Source organism: Gorilla gorilla, chromosome 14, assembly GCF_029281585.2.
Source record: "Gorilla gorilla gorilla isolate KB3781 chromosome 14, NHGRI_mGorGor1-v2.1_pri, whole genome shotgun sequence".
Taxonomy (NCBI): Eukaryota; Metazoa; Chordata; class Mammalia; order Primates; family Hominidae; genus Gorilla; species Gorilla gorilla.
In genome coordinates this window covers 128,951,648-128,971,073 of record NC_073238.2, presented here as the reverse complement: position 1 = coordinate 128,971,073, position 19,426 = coordinate 128,951,648, and the positions used below count along the sequence as shown (strand labels likewise).

Genomic DNA, 19,426 nt, shown 5'->3' with positions numbered 1-19,426 from the left:
ACTGGGGTGGGGAGACCTGCCCATGCCGGGGTCTGCAGGGGAACTATGGGGGAGACCTGCCCATGCTGGGGTGTGCAGGGGGACTGGGGTGGGGAGACCTGCCCATGCCGGGGTGTGCAGGGGAACTATGGGGGAGACCTGCCCATGCTGGGGTGTGCAGGGGTACTGGGGTGGGGAGACCTGCCCATGCCGGGGTCTGCAGGGGAACTATGGGGGAGACCTGCCCATGCTGGGGTGTGCAGGGGGACTGGGGTGGGGAGACCTGCCCATGCCGGGGTGTGCAGGGGAACTATGGGGGAGACCTGCCCATGCTGGGGTGTGCAGGGGTACTGGGGTGGGGAGACTGCCCATGCCGGGGTGTGCAGGGGTACTGGGGTGGGGAGACCTGCCCATGCCGGGGTCTGCAGGGGAACTATGGGGGAGACCTGCCCATGCCGGGGTCTGCAGGGGGACTGGGGGGACCTGCCCATGCCGGGGTCTGCAGGGGGACTGGGGGGGGGACCTGCTCATGCCCGGGTCTGCAGGGGGACTAGGGTGGGGACCTGCCCATGTCGGGGTCTGCAGGGGGAGGAGGGGGCCTGCCCATGCCGGAGGTCTGGGGTGGGGGGCTGTGTGTGCGTGTATGTGTCCCCGCCTCCCTCGTGCGTCTGCAGCAGGTGCCTTCGGATCGCATCTCAGGAGCTGGGGCTGGGCGCGGGATTCCTCCCCTGCCAGATCGTTGTACGTGAACTTCTCTTTGCAAAGTTCGTCCGCGAGTGAATCGCTCAGCCTCGCTCAGCGGGCCCGGGCCGCGCCGGCGACCTCCCTTCGTCTCTTCCGCCAGGCAGCCCGCGGGGGTCCCTTCCGCTCAGCGGCCAATCCGCGGGGCGGGACCGGGGGCCGAGGCCTCGGGGGAAGCCGATCCCTGCGCCCCCCGGGTCTCCGCCACCCGCCAGCGCCGTCCCTGCCAACCCCGCCCCTGCAGGGCCCGGGCCAGTTGGGAGCAGGGGCCGGGCCGCGGGCGGAGCCTCCCGGTCCCCGCCCTCGCCCTCGGCCAACTGGCGGTCCTGCAGGCGGGCGGACCCTCGGCCGCGCTCGTGGCTCCGGCGCCGCCGCTCCTCCTGCTCGGCCTGAGCTGCCCGGGCTCGGCGCGCGCTTGGGGCGAGGCTCGGCGGGCGCGGACGCGCAGCATGGCGGTGGAGGACGAGGGGCTCCGGGTCTTCCAGAGCGTGAAGATCAAGATCGGTGAGTGTCCGCCGGCAGCGACGCGTCCGACCCCCCGGCCCGACCCTGTCCTCTCCCGCGCCCGCCTCCCCTCCCCAGATCCTTGCTGGGGACCCCGGCGGAGACGCCCTCCAGGCGCGGCGCGCTCCCCGGAGAACGGCTGGTCCGGCTCCGCGGCCCCTCCCCACCTCCCCGCCTCCCCGGGGCTCGGGCTGGGTCGAGTCGGCTCCGGGGGAACGCGGCTCCCTGCGCCTCCTCTGCGCCCGGAGCGGCCCCGGTCCCTGGTAGCGGCGGAGGAGGTGGGGTCCCTGCGCCGAGGGACGTCTGTCCGCGTGTGCGCCCCCGCGTGTGCGCCCGAGCGTGTGCCCCGCGTGTTTGCAGGAGTGCGCGCGCCTGAGGCTGTCTGGGCGCCTGCACTTCAGGTGTCAAATCCACTGACGTCGGGGTCTCGGCATCTCCCTTTCTCCGCTGCGCCCAGAAACTTCCTTTCCGGGGAATGTGGAGGCTCCTTCACGCCTCTCCCCAGGGGCGTGAGGCCCGGGCGCGCTGCTGCTGCTGTGCGCGCGCGTCTGTGCCTGTGTGCGCGCGTGTTTGTGTGTGCTTGTGTTTGTGTGTCCATGTGTGGGTGGGTGTGTGTGCGCGTGCGTTTGTGGGTGCATGTGTGGGTGCGTATTTGTGTGTGGATGCATGTGTGCGCGCGTGTGTATTTGTGTGTGGGTGCGTGTGTGTGCGCGCGTTTGTGTGTGTGCATGTGTGCACACGTTTGTGTGTGTGCATGTGTGCGTGTGTGCTGGTGGGGCGTTCTGGCTGAGGGCTCCCGCGGGGCGGGGAGACCCCGGACCCATCGGCACCAAGTCCCCTTCCACTGAGAAGTGGCGGGCGAGCTGGTGGCGGCCAGGGCCTGCGAGGCTGCGGTTTTTCTCTGGGCTTCAGCAGCTTCTGAAGTGGGCTCCGGGAGGCGTTTCCGGAGAGGAGGCTGTGTCTGGACTTCTGGTTTATCTGGAGGGATCTGCTTTTCCCTGGTTGTTTTATCCTGGGAGAGTGATGTGGAAGTCCTCCCCCTCCCCCAGAGCAAGACCGTTTCCTGGAGTGACTGTTCCATATTCATGCCATGAGTGTGCTGGACCACAGCGCGGTTCAGGCTGGAGAGGCTTCCAGGGCCTGCAGTGTCGCGGTCCCCACGGTCCTTCTCCCCCGCTGAGCCGCACTTCGCAGCCGGCCTCTTCCCGTGTGAAGAGGCCTCCGGGAACGGGCTGAGTGTCAGTTGTTGATGACATTTGATGCTGCCGGAGGCATTCCAGCTCCCCTAAACCAGCGGGCTGTTTCCTGTCGGCTTTATTTTGGTTTGCGGATCATCGCTGAGACACTGTCTTGATATTTGGCCCAGAAGCGCTGCAGCTAGGATGTGGCAGCACTTCCGCTTTGAGTAGTCCAGAGAGGAGGGATTTCTTTTGTTAATGTGGTTTAAATCCGCTGTCACTTTCATACAAGAAAGCCCAGAGTTGGCGCTCCCTGAAGTGTCTGAGGTCGCCTTGCCTGGGTGGGGAAAGGTCGCCGCCCGTGGGGGTCAGTTTGCTGCTCTTTCCTTCAGCCAAGGCTGCTTGGCTCAGCCAGTGAGTCTGAGGAGTGTGAGAAGCACTGGGCTTCCTCAGTCACGGGGGCAGGAGGGCTGGAGGTGGGTGCCCCTGTGGGGCAGTGCCAGGTCTCCAGGCAACAGGCAGAGGCAGCCTGGGGCTTTGCAGCTCGCGGGTGGGGGGCCCACAGCCGGCACAGCATGCTCGCTGTGTACTCCAGGAAGGGCTACACTTCAGTCCACGGCAGGACTTTACAGAAGGCATGAGAAGTAGAACAGGAGGGCGAGGGAAGACCAGAGTCTCAGACCAGATACTCAGACCCTGAGTCTCCCAGAAGGCAGCTTCACCGGCCTGCGGGCACTCGGCCCCACTTCCGACAGGCGTGGGGGTCAGGCACCCCTGGAGGATCCCTCGGAGAGAAGGAGGTTTGGAGATGCCACCACTTGGTCAGGCTCTGTGCTCCACTTTAAACAAGCCAGTGAAACCCTGGCTCAGCTGAGGCTTAGGCTGCTAATCCCACGTGGGGCCTGGATATCATCTGAACCTTTGACCCTCCCAGGGGCAGCAGCGGTGAGGACGGGTAGAGAGGCCCAAATGCCAGCTGCCCGACTCTCTGGATGTGGCTCCAGCAAGAAGTCCCCGTTTCCTCTCCCCTCCAGAGGTCACCTGCAGGGCTGGCTGCCTGAGGGGTATCTGTGCCCCAAGTAGCTGGGGAGACAGGGCACCTCCTGCATTTGAGCAGAGATGCAGTCTGGGCTGGAGACCCTGAGGGTGACCTGTGGGTGCGCTGGTTTGGGGTTAGTCTCATGTAACTGTGCTGCTGGCCTGATACCCCGGGGCTCCAGCAGAAAGCCCATCTGTAGAAGCGAAGTGGAGGATGACCCTGAGCGGCGCTGGTGCCAGGGGGCCACTGAGCCCCTCAGGCTCTTTCTTTAATCCACATTCCTGGCCAACCTTGGCTCTGACTTGCCCTGCCTGAGTCCCTGGTCTTGAAGGCTCAGACAAGATGGTGCCCCTGTGGTTGATTTGAGGGCCCCTCGCTGTCATTCACCTCGGAGCCTTGTCTCCAGGAGCGCCGGATTTGCCCATGAGTCTGCCAGTGACTTGCTGCATGACCCAGGGCCCGTGTCTTCCCCTTCATAACCTCATTTTTCCGTTTGCAAAAGGCAGGCAATTATTGTCTACTGTATCCGGTGGGAACGTACAAGGCAGTGTTGTTCAGGGTTAAGTTAACACCCTGCCTCCTCACTCCCAGAACAAGCGTTGTCCCTAAAGTTATACCATAAGCAATTCTGCTACTACTCTTACTAAGAAAAAAAGCCAGCACATTTTTGGGGGGATAGGGAGCTTTTTTTAAGGTATAGGGGCATTGGCCATTTAAATTCTTAAATAGCTTTGAAGTGTGTGGTGGTGTGTGGCCTCATTCAGACGCTGACATTGGGAAAAATGGAAAGAATCTCTTCCTCCTTTCCCCCTTCCTCTTCCTTTGTCCTTCCAGCTCTTGCAGGTGAGGTAATAAGAGGAGAGCGCCACGTAGAAGTGAGGTGCTTTGATGGTAACAATTTGGAGTCTTTGTCTTGAAGAATCTGGCTTTCTGCATTTCAGTTTTGTGGAATCATTTTGGATATGTCCTTCTGTGCACTTAAACATCTTAAACACTGTGTCTTTGGAAACAGTCATTAACCTTTCACAGTAGAGTCTGTGTATCATGCATGACTGAGCCACACTTCCTATGTGATAGCTGCTTTGAGGAAGCCGGTGCTTCTGACTTTCCATGAGTCAGGGACCCAGAGGGAGGGCACTTCCGCCACGGCCACGGTGTTGTTTTGGGGCCCCCGCCCCCAAGGCGTGCGGTGCCTCCTCCCCTCGCGGTGATGTCTTCCGTTTCCACAATACTTACTGCTTGTTTTTAAATGCCGCACCTTATCTTGATACATGTGTTCAATAAAGAGCAGTACACAAGGTGTTTCTCTCAATCTGTTAAAGAAAAGAAAAAGCCAGCCCCGCGGTCCAGGGTGGGAAAGGCTCTTGCACCGCGGTGACCCTGCCGTCGAGCTGGAGGCAGTCAGCGTCCGGGAATGCCGTCCGTGGGAGGCCGGGCCTGCCGTGGGCTCCCCGCTGGGGCTTCCTGTGGCTCTCTGGTCGCTCCCTTCTTCCTCCTCTGGGCTCAGTGCCTGTGGCTCCGCTGGGCTCTTGCTCCCTTCCTGTGAGGCTGGAGCTTGTCCATGAAGAAGACCCACGGCCGGTCTGGCCCAACATTGAACCGCTGGTGCCTGCAGGCCTGTGGGGCAGTGAGAGCCAGGGGCTGCCGGCCTCCAGCCCCAGCTATCCCTCTCCTGATCACAAACAGAATCCCACCTGAAGCAGGAGGAGGTGGCACCGGGTGAGAATAGGGAGAATGACACGTGGGGTGCCTGGAGGGTCCCCTGGACTGTGCCTCCCTGGCCCCAGCTCCTGGGCTAGAAGGTCAGGGCTCCGGGCCCAGCTCTGCTAGAAGTGGCAGCTGACACTCTCAGCCTGATGGACTCCCTCACGGGAGGTGGAGGCCGCTGGTCACAGGGCTGTTACAGGCATCAAATTAGGTGATGGTCTGTTTAATAAGAGAAAGTAGCAACAGTGTCTTCACAGGGCTAGGGCTCACTCAGGTAAGAGAAGTGTTTTGTGAATGTGAGGGAGGGATACTGGCCACGCCGTGGCTTTCCCCGTGTCTGTCTGACAGTGTAAGGAGGGGCTGTGTGGCCACACATGGGCCTTGGCATCAGAGATCCTAGATTCCCCTAATGCTAAAATTAACTTGGATATTTTATTAACCGAGCTCAGCTAAGCTGCCTGTGCTATTTTTAACCCCTGAGGACGAAGGTGCAGGGCTTGGCTGCACCTGGGAAACAGCAGGGGCTCCGGCAGGGGCAGGTTCAGCCTGGGGCCCGGGCCTTGCCTGGGAAGGGGAGTGGGTTTCCTGTGCGTGTGTGGGTGTGGAGGCGGGATGCAGATGCCAAGGGCGTCGTTTCCATGTATTATCTCATTTTATCTAAATTCTCGAAACTCCACGGCACTGAGGTGGAGAAAGGGAGACACACGGACTTATCTGGGCCCAAGCACCCCAGCTCCACGGGCTCCTGGGATCCGAGTTCTTCTCCTCACCACTTAGTATTGTCCATTAATTTTTTTTTCTTTGAGACTGGGCCTCACTATGTTGCCCAGGCTGGTCTCCAACTCTCCAACTCCAGGACTCAAGGGATCTTCCTGCTTCAACTTCCTGAGTAGCTGGGACACAGGTGCTCACCACTGCAGCCTGCCTGTCAGTTTAGAGAGCTGTTTCTTCTCTGTGATCTTGGATTGGAATGGGGGGAATCATGGAGGGCTGGAGAACAGAGACTTGTTGGTGACCTTAGGGACACAAGGCAGGCAGTGTTCAGGCAGGGAAGGAAGGAAGGGGCTGCTGGTCTGTGTGGGTGGACAGTGGCCTGGGAGGCCCAAGACACAGGGTGTGCTGGGAAGACAGTTTGGAGATGCAGAGGTGATCCTTTAAGCAGGGCCACAGCCACCCATCCAGCCTTCAGGCATGTGAGCAAATGGTGCCTGGCAGGTGGACTCAGCCAGGGTGCCAGACTGGTGGGCAGAGTGTGGACCCCGGAGGCAGCCCTGGGGGCGTCATTCCTGGAAGGGAATCTGGCATTGGTGGAAAACACTTTGACTTGCTTCTTTGGAGCTAATGGAAGCAAATGAGGCATTTGGAGCTAATGAGCGTGTGAACCTCGCAGGCACAGAGTGGATGAACAGTGTCTCCCTGAGGCTGTGGCACCGTGTTTGCAGGTGGTGTGTCATGTTTTAAACATAGACGTGTATGTGTTTAGAAAGGAGATGGACGTATTGGCTGGAAACAGCCACAAGCAAAGTGATGGCTGCTAAGGTTTTGAAAGTGAAGGCTGCTGAGTGATGGTGGGAGGGGCTTGGTGAGGAGGAGAGCTCCTGGGGGCCCTCGGAGGAGAGGTGGACGTAGCGAACCCACTTGGAATCAGACACCCGAGACTGCGTGCTGGCCACGTTTCTTGACAATTCTTTGATTTTAGATGACCCCTAACCTCTCTCTGCCTTGGTTTCTTGGTTTGTGAAAGTGGAGGCCAAGGCCTTCTTTTGCAGAGATTAATGGGACTTAGATGTACCAGGCACTTCCCCTGCTCAGATCTTCATAGATGGGAGGTATTATTCTAGCAGAATTTGAAGCTATCTGTTCATCTGTAATGAACTGGACTTCTATGTAAGCAAATATATAAATTGAAAAAGAGCTACACTTTAATAAGTAGGAGGGTGTTGAGATCTGGGAGAGCTCACACTCTGGAGAGGTGGCTTTTGTTTTTGGTTTTGGCTGTCATCTGGGTGTCTGGGAGGGATGCCTTTGAACTTGCTCCTGAAGAGAGAGGTGGCTTTGGTTTTGGCTGTCATCTTGGAGGGGGTCTGGGAGGGGTAGCTTTGAACTTGCCCCTGAAGAGAGAGTGAGGTCTCAGGAAGGGAAGAAATCATTTGGGTTGGGCTGGTGTTATGAGATGCACAGCCTGGCCTTTGAGGGGCCCAGATAAGTTAGCTGGAGGGGCCAGTGGGACGTGCGGATGGGCCTCTGGCCGATGGGTTGACAGAAGGGGCCGCACGGGGTCCCGTGGGGATGTGGTGTCACGCCCCGCAGGTGCCAGTACCTCTGGAGGGTGTGAGGTTGGACAGCAGGTGCCGGAACCTCTGGAGGGTGTGAGGTTGGACAGCAGGTGCCGGTACCTCTGGAGGGTGCGAGGTTGGACAGCAGGTGCCGGTACCTCTGGAGGGTGCGAGGTTGGACAGCAGGTGCCGGTACCTCTGGAGGGTGCGAGGTTGGACAGCAGGTGCCGGTACCTCTGGAGGGTGCGAGGTTGGACAGCTGTTGTGGAACTGTGGTGGGGGTCGGGGAGGCAGCTCACTGAGCACATCTCGTCTTACGCAGCCGTGGGTCAGAGCAGGGGTCTGTGTTCACGCAGGAAAGGAGGGGCTTGCCGTGCAACCAGAGCTTCTAGCTTTGAACCGTAGGTGAAGGCAATGAACAGACGTGTCTACTGCAGCAGCACCTGTGGCCAGTGGCTGAGTGAGCAAATAGCAAACAGTAGAAGCAATGTTGAGGAGTTGGGGTCTCCCCACCAATCTCCTGTCGAACTGTCACCCCGTCGTTGGAAGTGGGGCCTGGTGGGAAGCGACTGGATCTTGGGGGTGGATTTATATGAACAGCTCAGCGCCATCCCCTTGGTGCTGTTCTCACAATAGTGAGTGAGTTCTCGTGAGATCCGGTGGCACACCTCCCACCTCGCGCTCTTGCCCCCGCTCTCGCTGTGTGAGACGCCTGCTCCCCCTTCACCTTCTGCCATGACTGGAAGCTTCCCGAGGCCTCCCCAGAAGCAGATGCCTCCATACTTCCTGTACGGCTTGCAGCACCGTGACCAATAAACCTCGTTTATTTTGAATTACCCAGTCTCAGGTGTTTCTTTATAGCAATGCAAGAACAGCCCAATGAGTAATCGCCAACTGAAACGGTGATTATGTCATGTGCATCCACACGTGGGCTGCTCTGTGGCTTTCAAGGAACATATTAAGCCCAGGCCAAACCACATGACTCGCAGGAAGTTCCACGGCATAAGATTCAAAAGAAGCAAAATGAGAGCACCCAACACCACCCCCTAGAAGAATGATAAACACAGATCAGATGAGTGTGCGCAGATCAGGGATAAGACCCACACAGCCTGCTAATTGGATTACCTGTGGGATGGCAGGAGTGCTGTGGTAGGAAGAGAGACAGGAATACAAGGCCTTCCGTAGCAGCAAGTATATGTCTATTATGCATCAATGTGCAACTATGTACACGGTGGGTGAGTGAGTGAAGAACAAAGGCGGAGCTTAGAAATCATCCCTTCACAGATTGCAAGAACAGTGTCGGCTGTGGAGGACACCAAGGCCGAGAAAGAAAATAACTTGCCTTCATTCAAGACAATGTGCTGTGTGGGAAATGCGTGTGGACAGGTGAAGGAGTGGCTCCGTCAGGCCGCAGCGGGCGTCCAGCAGTGACAGGCGGAGTGAGTTGTGGCCGGCCCCTGAGAGGCCCCAGCCCCTGACAGGCCCCTGACAGGTTTTGGGGCTCCAGCCTTTGTGTCTGGGAGGCTCTGGCACAGGTGAAGGGGAACTGAGGGTTACGTCACCTGCGACAGATGGCTCAGGGTCTCTCTGGGTGTGACGCAGAGTCCAAAGTGAACAGTTACAAACGTTCAAGCTTTGCTGTAGATACGAGTTTCAGAGTCACCGAGGTGCCCGGGAACCCCCTCGTCGGGCCTGGATCCCCGGAAGTGAATTTCCCCATGGGTTATTGGTCAAACGGCATCAGAGTGTCTGGGAGATTTTGTTTTTCTGTGAGTATTTTCTCAAAAATAGTAGTTCCTTGTTCTATGAGTGTCTGAAAATATTAGGTGTGTTTCTGCAGACAGGGCTGGATTCCTGGGGCTGTAGCTCTAGCCACCCTGAAATTTGGCATTCTTAGTTTTCGTTTTCAAATAAGCTTGAATCCCACATTTGGAACAATCACCCAAATTTAAGGCTCAGTTTTGTTCCTTCTGGGGATAGTCAGTGCCCTGCTGGTATCACAACACAGCCAGTAACGGCTGCAGCGCTGACCTGCGTGTCCTGGGTCCTGAGAGACACCGTGCCGGGCTTCTGGGGGGCTGGGTCAGGAGACAGGAGCCGCACTGGGGACCGAAACCGGTGCCTTGACCTGGAATTGATCGAGGAACGACTCCTGCACCTGTTCTTTCCTCTTTACATTGTTTCTTTTATGTTATCCGAATAATTTCCAACCTGTAAAGAATCATCTGTCTTGGCCCTGACTGCCCATAGGATAAAATTCCAGAGGTTGGTAAGAGGTCTGAGTCTTTCCTAGACACCGTGGGGATCCTTTTTCTGACCACCGACCAGACAGATGTCCACTTAGGACCTGCATGGGGGTCGTGGCTCCCAGCCCTGCATGGCCCACCCCGTGGGTGCCTCCCTTGCCCCAGGATGGGCCAGAGTCCTCAGTCCCTTGCTGAGAGCCACCCTCCCTGCCTGGTGCTCATGGCGTGCCCAGGGTAGGACGGAGGATTCTCTGGGATGCCTGACAAAGCTTAGGGGTGATTGTTGTTGTGTCTTCCTGGAGCTTGGTTTTTGGACTTCATCATCTCCAAGCTGCAGCCCGGGTCTGAATTGGGCGCGATAGACCCAGGCCGGCTGTTCGTGTGGCGTTGGAGCCAGTTCCCATTTCTGCGTTAGGTTTCATTCCTGGCCTTTTCCCTGCTTTGAGGGGCTGCACAGAGTACCTGAGGGCCCTCGCGTGCACCCCTAAATCTTCTCTTTAGCTGTGTTCCTTCTGAAGGAAAAGGTTTCACTCTTCTTTTCAGCTCTGGAGATTTCTTGTTTTGGTTCCAAACCCTCGAGGTGCTGGAGCAGCTAGTTTGCCTTGATCTTGTTACTTCTGTGTTTTCTCTTCCCCAGAGCAGCCATTGCTCTGGGAGCCTGAGGACCAGCCTCAGCCCATGGCCCCTGCTGGGGCGGCCACCTCGGCGTCCGGTGGTGACTGTGCAGGACACATGTTTCCTGCCCCCCTCCTCTGAGGCTCCAGGAGCAAAGTGCTGTCCCCAAAGCCACGCCGGCAGCAGGAGCGTCTCCATGCCGGGTGCGCACCGAAGGTGTGTCCAGGGTGTAGGGACCCAGGAAGGTTGTCTTGTGGTGGACTCTGATGACCACAGCCCAGGCGCTTTTGTGGCTTGTGGAATTGCTTCCTCAGAAAGGAGGCTGGGTGCTGCCGCGGCCTTTTCCTTCCTAGAGCCCTTTCTCATGCAGTGTTGGCTGGGCCTGCTCAGCACTGTGGTAGCTGTCATGGCAGCCAGTGGTCCTTGCTTTGGGCAGCAGTGAGATGCACAGGCCTGGAGTCAGGGCTGGGGCCGACCTGCCGGAGACCCCCGTCCTAGCTGCGTCCCTCACTCGGGGCCGACCGGCCGGAGACCCCCTTCCTAGCTGCGTCCCTCACTCGGGGCCGACCTGCCGGAGACCCCCTTCCTAGCTGCGTCCCTCACTCGGGGCCGACCTGCCGGAGACCCCTTCCTAGCTGCGTCCCTCACTCGGGGCCGACCGGCCGGAGACCCCCTTCCTAGCTGCGTCCCCCTGTGTGGAGGCCCCACTGGTTCTCCTGAATGCTGTGCCCTCTGCTTCCATGTCAGAACATTTCTCTCCAATGGGCAGGGGCGAACCCGCCTGCACCCCCGGGCCCAGGTGCTCCCAGATGCAGAGCAAGCCCACCCAGCGGGGGAAGGCACGGCTCGGGGGCAGGAAGGAGGTGGTGGAGCTGGGGGTGGTTCGGCCCCAAGCGCCCTGAGCCTCTGGTTGCCTACTTCATTCTGGCCCAGGCTGCATGGGGGTTTCCAAGGCTGGGGTCAGACTGGTGGACAGGGCCATTAGCAGAGATTCAGGAAGAGGAACCGGTTCTGGGAAAACCATCTGCATGCAGAGCCCAGGGGACTGGCCATGCCGGACTCTCCTCCGAGGTCAGGGTGGGATGCTCCAACAGGGCTGGTTTTCCCATGGCCTTTGGGATGAGGGCTTTTCTGGGGAATTCCAGATCCCCCCCAGTCTGTAGGTGCCAAGCTCAGCCTTCTCAGGAAGCCTTGCTGGCCGAGGGTGGGGCTGACCGCCAAGGGGCCCTGGAGGCTGGAGCAGCTTGGGGAAGCTCTGCCGCTGTGGCCGGCTGCGCAGCCTGGAAGGGACGCCTGGCCTCCCAGATCCTCTCCCTCCCCAACAACTAATGTCCAAGACTGACTGCTGAGATTCTGGGATTTGCGGTGGGCCCCATGGACTGGAATCTTCATTAGTTAAGGGCGGTGGCTAGAGGTAGGAGCCTCTGGGCCCTGTGTGCCCCTCAGCCAGTCACCTGCAGTGACAGTGGGAGCAGGCTCCTGCACTCGGCCCACAAACCTGCTAGCCCGGCTGCATGGTGCGAAGCAGGAGAGAGATTCCGAGAAGCTCCTTCCTGAGCGTGTGGGGGGCTGTGCATGCTCACAGCTGTAAACAACTAGTATCTCATTCACTGTACAGGGCTAGCGCGATGGGCCATAAACTCACACGGCCATGGTGCTGCACTCAGGGACTGGTCTGGCCGCCCGCGTCCTCAGGGCTACAGAGGAGTGAAGCGTTCAAAGTCTTTCCCGGGGGAAGCCGAAGGTCGAAGGTCGAGCTGTGCCCGAGAGGCAGAGGTTCAGGCTGAGGGAGGAGTCCGCATCCTTATGTTCCTCGGAGGTCTCCTCTTGTGACATGCTTGCGCACATGCACACGTATGCACACCCATGACCCTGGGACCGTATGGGGCAGGGTTGCACGGCTTGATGTGCAGTGTTGGGTGGAGGTAAGGGAGGCTCCGGTGGGCTACTGTTGGCTTTTCCTTTAGCCGAGATCCGTGGCAGAAGAAACGGGCCAATCTGTGCTGAGTAGGGTGCATGCAGTTTAAAACTTCTCAAGCAGTTCTTAATCATTTTTATTCTACCCCACATGGCTGAGGCTGGGGACACTCTCCAGACAGCCCCGTGGCTCTCAGGGGCCTGGTCCCAGGAGGCTCAGCGGGATGTGTTTGGGGCACCAGGGTCCGGATGCCCCGCGGGTGGCCTCCTGCCCCCGGCCGCAGTGCTGGGATGCACCTGCCTTTCTACTTTCCACAACTTGGGATCTTTTTTGGCAACTGCTGTGCAATTTTCTAGTATTTTGTATTTGTATAAGAAACGTCTTGTTTTTAGGCCCACAACTTGTTCTTTTTCCTAATAGCTTTCCCCCTGCTTGTCGCTGACCTGTTCTCTTAGGTGGCTGCGTGTTACAGGGGAGTCCCCAGTCTTTGGACTGTTCCAGAGCCCAAGACTAGCTCGGCTGTGCCACTCGGGGAAGCACACTGGAATTCAAATGAGACAGATGTTACTCTGGGAATCAACTTGATCCTCTTAGATCTGTGTGAGAAGAAAACAGTGGACAAACATTGGTGCCTGAGCCGTAATTAGTAAGAAATTGCTGGTGTTCCTCCTCACCCGTGCCTGGTGACAGGAAGTCAGGAGAGGAGAGTGTTTGATCACTTCTAGATCAGTAGGTTCTGACCATGAAAAGTCCCTTTCCGTGTTATCTGTGGGGCAGGGTCACACGGAGTTTCTCTGTGGGGATTGTTCTCCACCAGGGCTCGTTGGTCCAGACCCCTCGAACGGCATCGACGCCTGGCTGGAGAGAGGAGGTGGGGCCCTGACCGACATCTGGCTGGAGAGAGGAGGGGGGGCCCTGATGGACGCCTGGCTGGAGAGAGGGAGGGGCCCTGATCGACGCCAGGCTGGAGAGGGGAGGGGGGGCCCTGATCGACGCCTGGCTGGAGAGGGGAGGGAGGGCCCTGATCGACATCTGGCTGGAGAGAAGGGGGGGTCCTGATCAACACCTGGCTGGAGAGGGGAGCAGGGGCCCTGATCGACGCCAGGCTGGAGAGGGGAGGGGGGGCCCTGATCGACGCCTGGCTGGAGAGGGGAGGGGGGGCCCTGATCGACATCTGGCTGGAGAGAAGGGGGGGTCCTGATCGACGCCTGGCTGGAGAGAAGGGGGGGTCCTGATCGACGCCAGGCTGGAGAGGGGAGGGAGGGCCCTGATCGACGCCTGGCTGGAGAGGGGAGGGGGGGCCCTGATCGACATCTGGCTGGAGAGGGGAGGGGGGGCCCTGATCGACGCCAGGCTGGAGAGGGGAGGGGGGGCCCTGATCGACATCTGGCTGGAGAGAAGGGGGGGTCCTGATCGACATCTGGCTGGAGAGAGGGAGGGGCCCTGATCGACATCTGGCTGGAGAGAGGGAGGGGCCCTGATCGACGCCAGGCTGGAGAGGGGAGGGAGGGCCCTGATCGACGCCAGGCTGGAGAGGGGAGGGGGGGTCCTGATCGACGCCTGGCTGGAGAGAGGGAGGGGCCCTGATCGACGCCTGGCTGGAGAGAAGGGGGGGTCCTGATCGACGCCTGGCTGGAGAGGGGAGGGAGGGGCCCTGATCGACGCCTGGCTGGAGAGAGGAGGGGGGCCCTGCTGGTTCTCTCGCTGCTGCTGGGGGATCCTGAGCGATCGGCCCCTCAGAGGCGTGAGCAGTTGTCTCCGGGACCTCCGTACGGCTTCCTGAATTCCCCAGCTGGTCCCATCCGTCTGGAATCAGTGGCATTCCTTTCTCTCTCCATCATTTCCTGCTCCATTCAGCGCTCCTCGAGTATTTAGAGAAACAGTTTCTCAGCATTTGGACCCAAGAATGTGTTTATGGAAATGCTGAGTGAAAATGAAAGACTGGAAAGGAAAAAACACTTCTCACTACATTTTTGCTAAGCGCCTTTTTTTAAAGTTTATTTTGTTTCATAAAGTGTATTTCTGTGTTTTCTTTAGGGAAGCCCTTTCTGCCCTCCATGTGCCCTTCCCAGGCCCGGGAAAAGAGCTGGGGTGGGTGGGTCAGGAGGAAAGCGGGGGGTGGAGAGGGAGGGGCAGGCAGCCAATGTCATCTCCAAATAAAAGCGCTTTGATTTCTTTCCACCAGATCATGATTCATTGTCATGGGTGACCATTTAGTTCTGTGCTCCCCTGGTTTCCTTCTGGGGGACCCCACGGTGGCACCCACACCCCTGTCGCTGCCCACACCCAAGGCTTCCCTCTGGGTAGCTGCACTGGAACCAGCGGGTTTTATGAACACAAGAATGCTGGTGTTTTTCAGGCAGGATACAGCTGCTGACTTTCAGCAGAGAAGGCCAGGCAGTGGGCTAGCCTGGTGTGGTTAATAATTCATCATAGATTTGTGGATGGTCACGTTGAGTGTGCGGAGCTCAAAAGCTGCCACTTGCTTAGACGCTAGTCCAGATTTTAGTATGCCTATGGCTTAAAAGTGGTGGTGACATTGGTTTTCAAATAAAATATTTCAGAAATATTTGGGACATTTCTGTGCATCTAATCAGAAAATTGTGAGGCTTGTAAAAATGTGCCGTGCATTCTTAACTGGTGTGTTTATTAGGATTTGGGGCTAGAGTTGGGATGTGATAGAGTCAGTGTGAGATGGATGACTTTTTGAGGTCACCCACCAAAAGGCAACAACGGCAAGGCAAAAGCTTTTAGTTTTACTTGATGTGTTAATTACAAATATTAGTTAGAGTAAAGTGATTTTTCAGAAGCTTCCCCACCCACTAAAATGTCCTCCCACAGGCACTTGGCTGGGGGGTTTGAGTCACACAGGCGGGGGTGGGCCTGAGTTGGCCCCCCTGGGGTTCCCAGGAGGCAGCTGCAGTAGTCGGGAGCCATGAACTGGGGCTGTCCCAGGATATAAGGGAAATATTGGCTGTGCCTTCCAAGTTATTATAGGGTAAGGGATAAATAAGACAAACCCATCAACGTGGCCACGTATTTATGAGACTCATAATGAGAATTTTCAGCCTCCTTGCAGAGGTGAGCTACTATTGTGCTCAGGAAGATTAAGGCACTTCTAAACGGCTGTTCCCGTGCACTCACGGACACTTGGTGTGCACACGTGCACACGGCAACATCCACATGCACACACAGGTGCGTGTGCATGCACCCCTCACACACGTGCACCACTCACACACATGCATACAGGTGTGTGTGCATGCACCCCTTAGACACGTGCACCCCTCACACACGTGCTCACCCACAGATGTGCATACAGGAGCATTGCATGCACCCCTCACAGACGTGCTCCTCTCACACACATTCATCCCTCACACACATGCACCCCTCACAGACGTGCTCCCCTCACACACGTGCAACCCTCACACACGTGCTCTCCTCACACACGTGCACCCCTCACACATGTGCTCCCCTCACACACGTGCATCCCTCACACACGTGCTCTCCTCACACACGTGCACCCTCACACACGTGCACCCCTCACACACGTGCTCACCCACAGATGTGCATACAGGAGCATTGCGTGCACCCCTCACACACGTGCTCACCCACAGATGTGCATACAGAAGCATTGCATGCACCCCTCACACACATGCACCCCTCACACACATGCATGCCTCACACACGTGCACCCCTCACACACATGCACCCCTCACACACGTGCTCCCCTCACACACGTGCACACCCACAGATGTGCATACAGGAGCATTGCATGCACCCCTCACACACGTGCTCCCCTCACACACGCACCCCTCACACATGTGCACCCCTCACACACGTGCACACCCACAGATGTGCATACAGGAGCATTGCATGCACCCCTCACACACGTGCACCCCTCACACACGTGCACCCCTCACACACGTGCACCCCTCACACACGTGCACACCCACACACGTGCACCCCTCACACACGTGCACCCCCCACACATGTGCTCACCCACACACGTGCACCCCTCACACACGTGCTCCCCTCACACACGTGCTCCCCTCACACACGTGCTCCCCTCACGTGCACCCCCCACACATGTGCTCACCCACACACGTGCACCCCTCACGTGCACACCCACACACGTGCACCCCTCACACACGTGCACACCCACAGATGTGCATACAGGAGCATTGCATGCACCCCTCACACACGTGCACCCCTCACACACGTGCTCCCCTCAAACACGTGCACCCCCACACACGTGCTCACCCACAGACGTGCATCCCTCACACACGTGCACCCCTCACACACGTGCACCCCTCACACACGTGCACCCCTCACACACATGCACCCCTCACGTGCTCCCCTCACACACGTGCACCCCCACACGTGCTCACCCACACACATGCACCCCTCACACACGTGCACACCCACAGATGTGCATACAGGAGCATTGCATGCACCCCTCACACACGTGCACCCCTCACACACGTGCACCCCTCACACACGTGCTCCCCTCACACACGTGCACCCCTCACACACGTGCTCCCCTCACACACGTGCACCCCCCACATGTGCTCACCCACACACGTGCACCCCTCACACACGTGCACACCCACAGATGTGCATACAGGAGCATTGCATGCACCCCTCACACACGTGCACCCCTCACACACGTGCACCCCTCACACACGTGCACACCCACACACGTGCACCCCTCACACACATGCACCCCTCACACATGTGCGCACCCACAGATGTGCATACAGGAGCATTGCATGCACCCCTCACACACGTGCACCCCTCACACCGTGCACCCCTCACACACGTGCACCCCTCACACACGTGCACCCCACACACACGTGGTCACCCACACACGTGCATCCCTCACACACGTGCTCACCCACACTGATGCAGAGGATTCTCCAAACCTGCAGGCTCCACGTGAATAGTGGAAACTGTATTTGCAGAGTTAATTTTTCATTAAGCAAAATTATTAGGCTGCCATTGAATAACTTTTTTCAAATAACTTTATTTAAAGTGATAAAAACTTTTATCATTACAAATAAATTAAGCATTAACTCAGTAGTGTTTTGCCTCTTCTAACGGTTCGTATGCCGTAAGGCGCAGTTTTCCCTCACGTTTTAACGGCTCTGACGGGCGCCGCTCAGTCACCAGTTTCCCCTTTCCCAGTGGCTTGGAACAGCGGTCTGTCCTACGCTGGAGTCTTTTGGATTACTCAGAATGCGGCATGTTTATGAAAAAGCATTCATAGGGAGGGGTAGGGATGGGGGTCTCTAGGTTAATAGCGAGGACGGTATTTCTATTTTATGTATGTGTGTTTCAGAGTTGCAAATCACCTCAGATAAAATAGGGCCCCTTAGACAAGAGAGCAGGCCTGGCCCGAGGGGAGGGGTGTCTGTGATGACCTTCTCAAGGCCAAAACTTCAGGACCAGCAGGATTCCTCCAGAGAATGTTTTCTTGAACAGCGTTAGCTGCGCGTTGCAAGGCCGGCCAAGAGGGCACAGGCCCACAGGGGACCCGGGGTTCCGCCCCTGCGCTGCTGCCAGGCTCTGGCTCTGTGACCCGTCACCCTCCAGGCCTCAACATCCACACGCATGTCAGCAGGGTGATGACAACTTCCCAGGGACCCCAGAACGTCACCCGCCTCAACCGCAGGCGGCCTCTGAGCACGTGTCCTATTCACAGAGCGTTTGGGTTTCTTCTTTAAGCATGCTGGTTATGACAGAAAGTAAAATATTAACCAAGAAGAATAATCTCACATTTAAATATAGCTTCACACAAACACATACATCTGCAGCAACGTAGTTACAGGAGACTGAGAAGGCGTGGGGGCTCCTCATCATTCCAGGCTGTGCTTTTCCCTTGAGAAGCAATAGAGGTAGGAGACTGCGGCTGTTTCTGACCTCCAGACCGGTTAGAGAGCGTTTGTAGGGTAAAAACATACATAGGAGGCTGTGTGTTATGGGAGGAGCCACCAAATCGGCAGGCGACAGCGAGGGGGACACGCGGCCTGCAGAGGGCGTGGACATGAGCAGCTGCTTCGAGGCCTGCACTCTGCCTCCGACGGCTTTATCTCTAGGGCGTGAGTCTCTTGTGACAGGAAGTGAGTATTAATGAATCAGTTAACCATTTTCTAAACTGGGAAGTTGTCTTGTGACCAGTCTTCATGCAGGCAGGCACCTCCTCCGCGTGCCCGACACTAACCCAAGCCTTATGTTTTGTGGGACACGTGGCCTCGCCCGGGCCGAGGGTCGGTGTGACTGTCCGGCCTTTGTGTCACCAAGGTGGCGTGTTCATCTATTGAACTCACTTCCTCACCAGCCGTCCCAGCCAGGAGACACTCGGGAAAACTGCTACCGCACGGCGGCACAGGGACCGTAAACATGTTGCTGCTGGACATAATGGAAGCTGCCGATGACACCACACACAAAGCCTCCCACGGGTTCCAAGTATTTTTACACGGCCAGACCTGGCCCTGTGCCTTGTTCAGCGGCCTCTCTGTGGAGAAGCCTTCTCCTGCCGGGACCTGCAGCAGCCCACAACTGGTGGTGGGGCTGGGGGAACCTGCAGCAGCCCACAACTGGTGGTGGGGCTGGGGGTGCTTTCACCCACGGCCAGGGGTCGTGCCCGGGAATTTCCCAGCTTACCAGCTTAGCACCCCCGCGTCATCCCCAGAGCTGGGAGCTATGGGTCTTTGCACTGTTGGTCACGACTCTGCCCTGTCCCTGCACATGAGGGCGGGTGGCTGAAAAATCAAAGCCAAGTAAGCTTTGGAGGGAGCGTGTTTAACCTGCCCTCGGGTTTACACTGAAACCCTGCCCACGTTTTATCAAGGGATGCCCATAAACAAAGGTCGGCGAAGGATGAAGAAAAACAAGTTGCTTTTACGAGTCAATTAAATATGTAATAGTGCTCAACTCATTTTGGCCTGTGTGATTTAAAGACCAGATGAGAATATGCTGTTATTTAAGTAAAGGTAAAATGAGGGTCTGGGCCCATTTTGCACCATTTAGCAAGTGAATGGGTAGCTTTTGTGGTCAGCCCTCACTTTGGCTGACAGAGCTAGGAAATGTGCAAGGAGCATTTGCTGATTAATTCATCTCCCTCCATCTGTCCATGTCCCCATTCCTTCACCCCTCTGCGTGCCAGGTCAAGATATCCCAGAGAATGTTTCCAGAGGAGTTCTGGACTCAAGTCTAATAAAGGA

At 57.6% G+C, this 19,426-nt stretch overlaps 1 protein-coding gene across 3 annotated transcripts in view; it reads left to right on the top strand.

The window, feature by feature from the left end:
* Window positions 1-1,004: 1,004 nt before the first annotated feature.
* The window catches only part of RASA3 (RAS p21 protein activator 3), a 155,063-nt gene continuing 136,641 nt past the window's right edge, over window positions 1,005-19,426 (top strand). The window contains exon 1 of one of the 3 annotated variants that reach the window (XM_055360280.2): window positions 1,005-1,224. In XM_055360280.2, coding sequence (XP_055216255.1) covers window positions 1,170-1,224 — 55 coding nt within the window. In that variant the 5' untranslated portion in view covers window positions 1,005-1,169. The remainder of the gene's footprint in view (window positions 1,225-19,426) is intronic. The other 2 variants (XM_055360282.2, XM_063697607.1) reach the window with 2 other exon arrangements.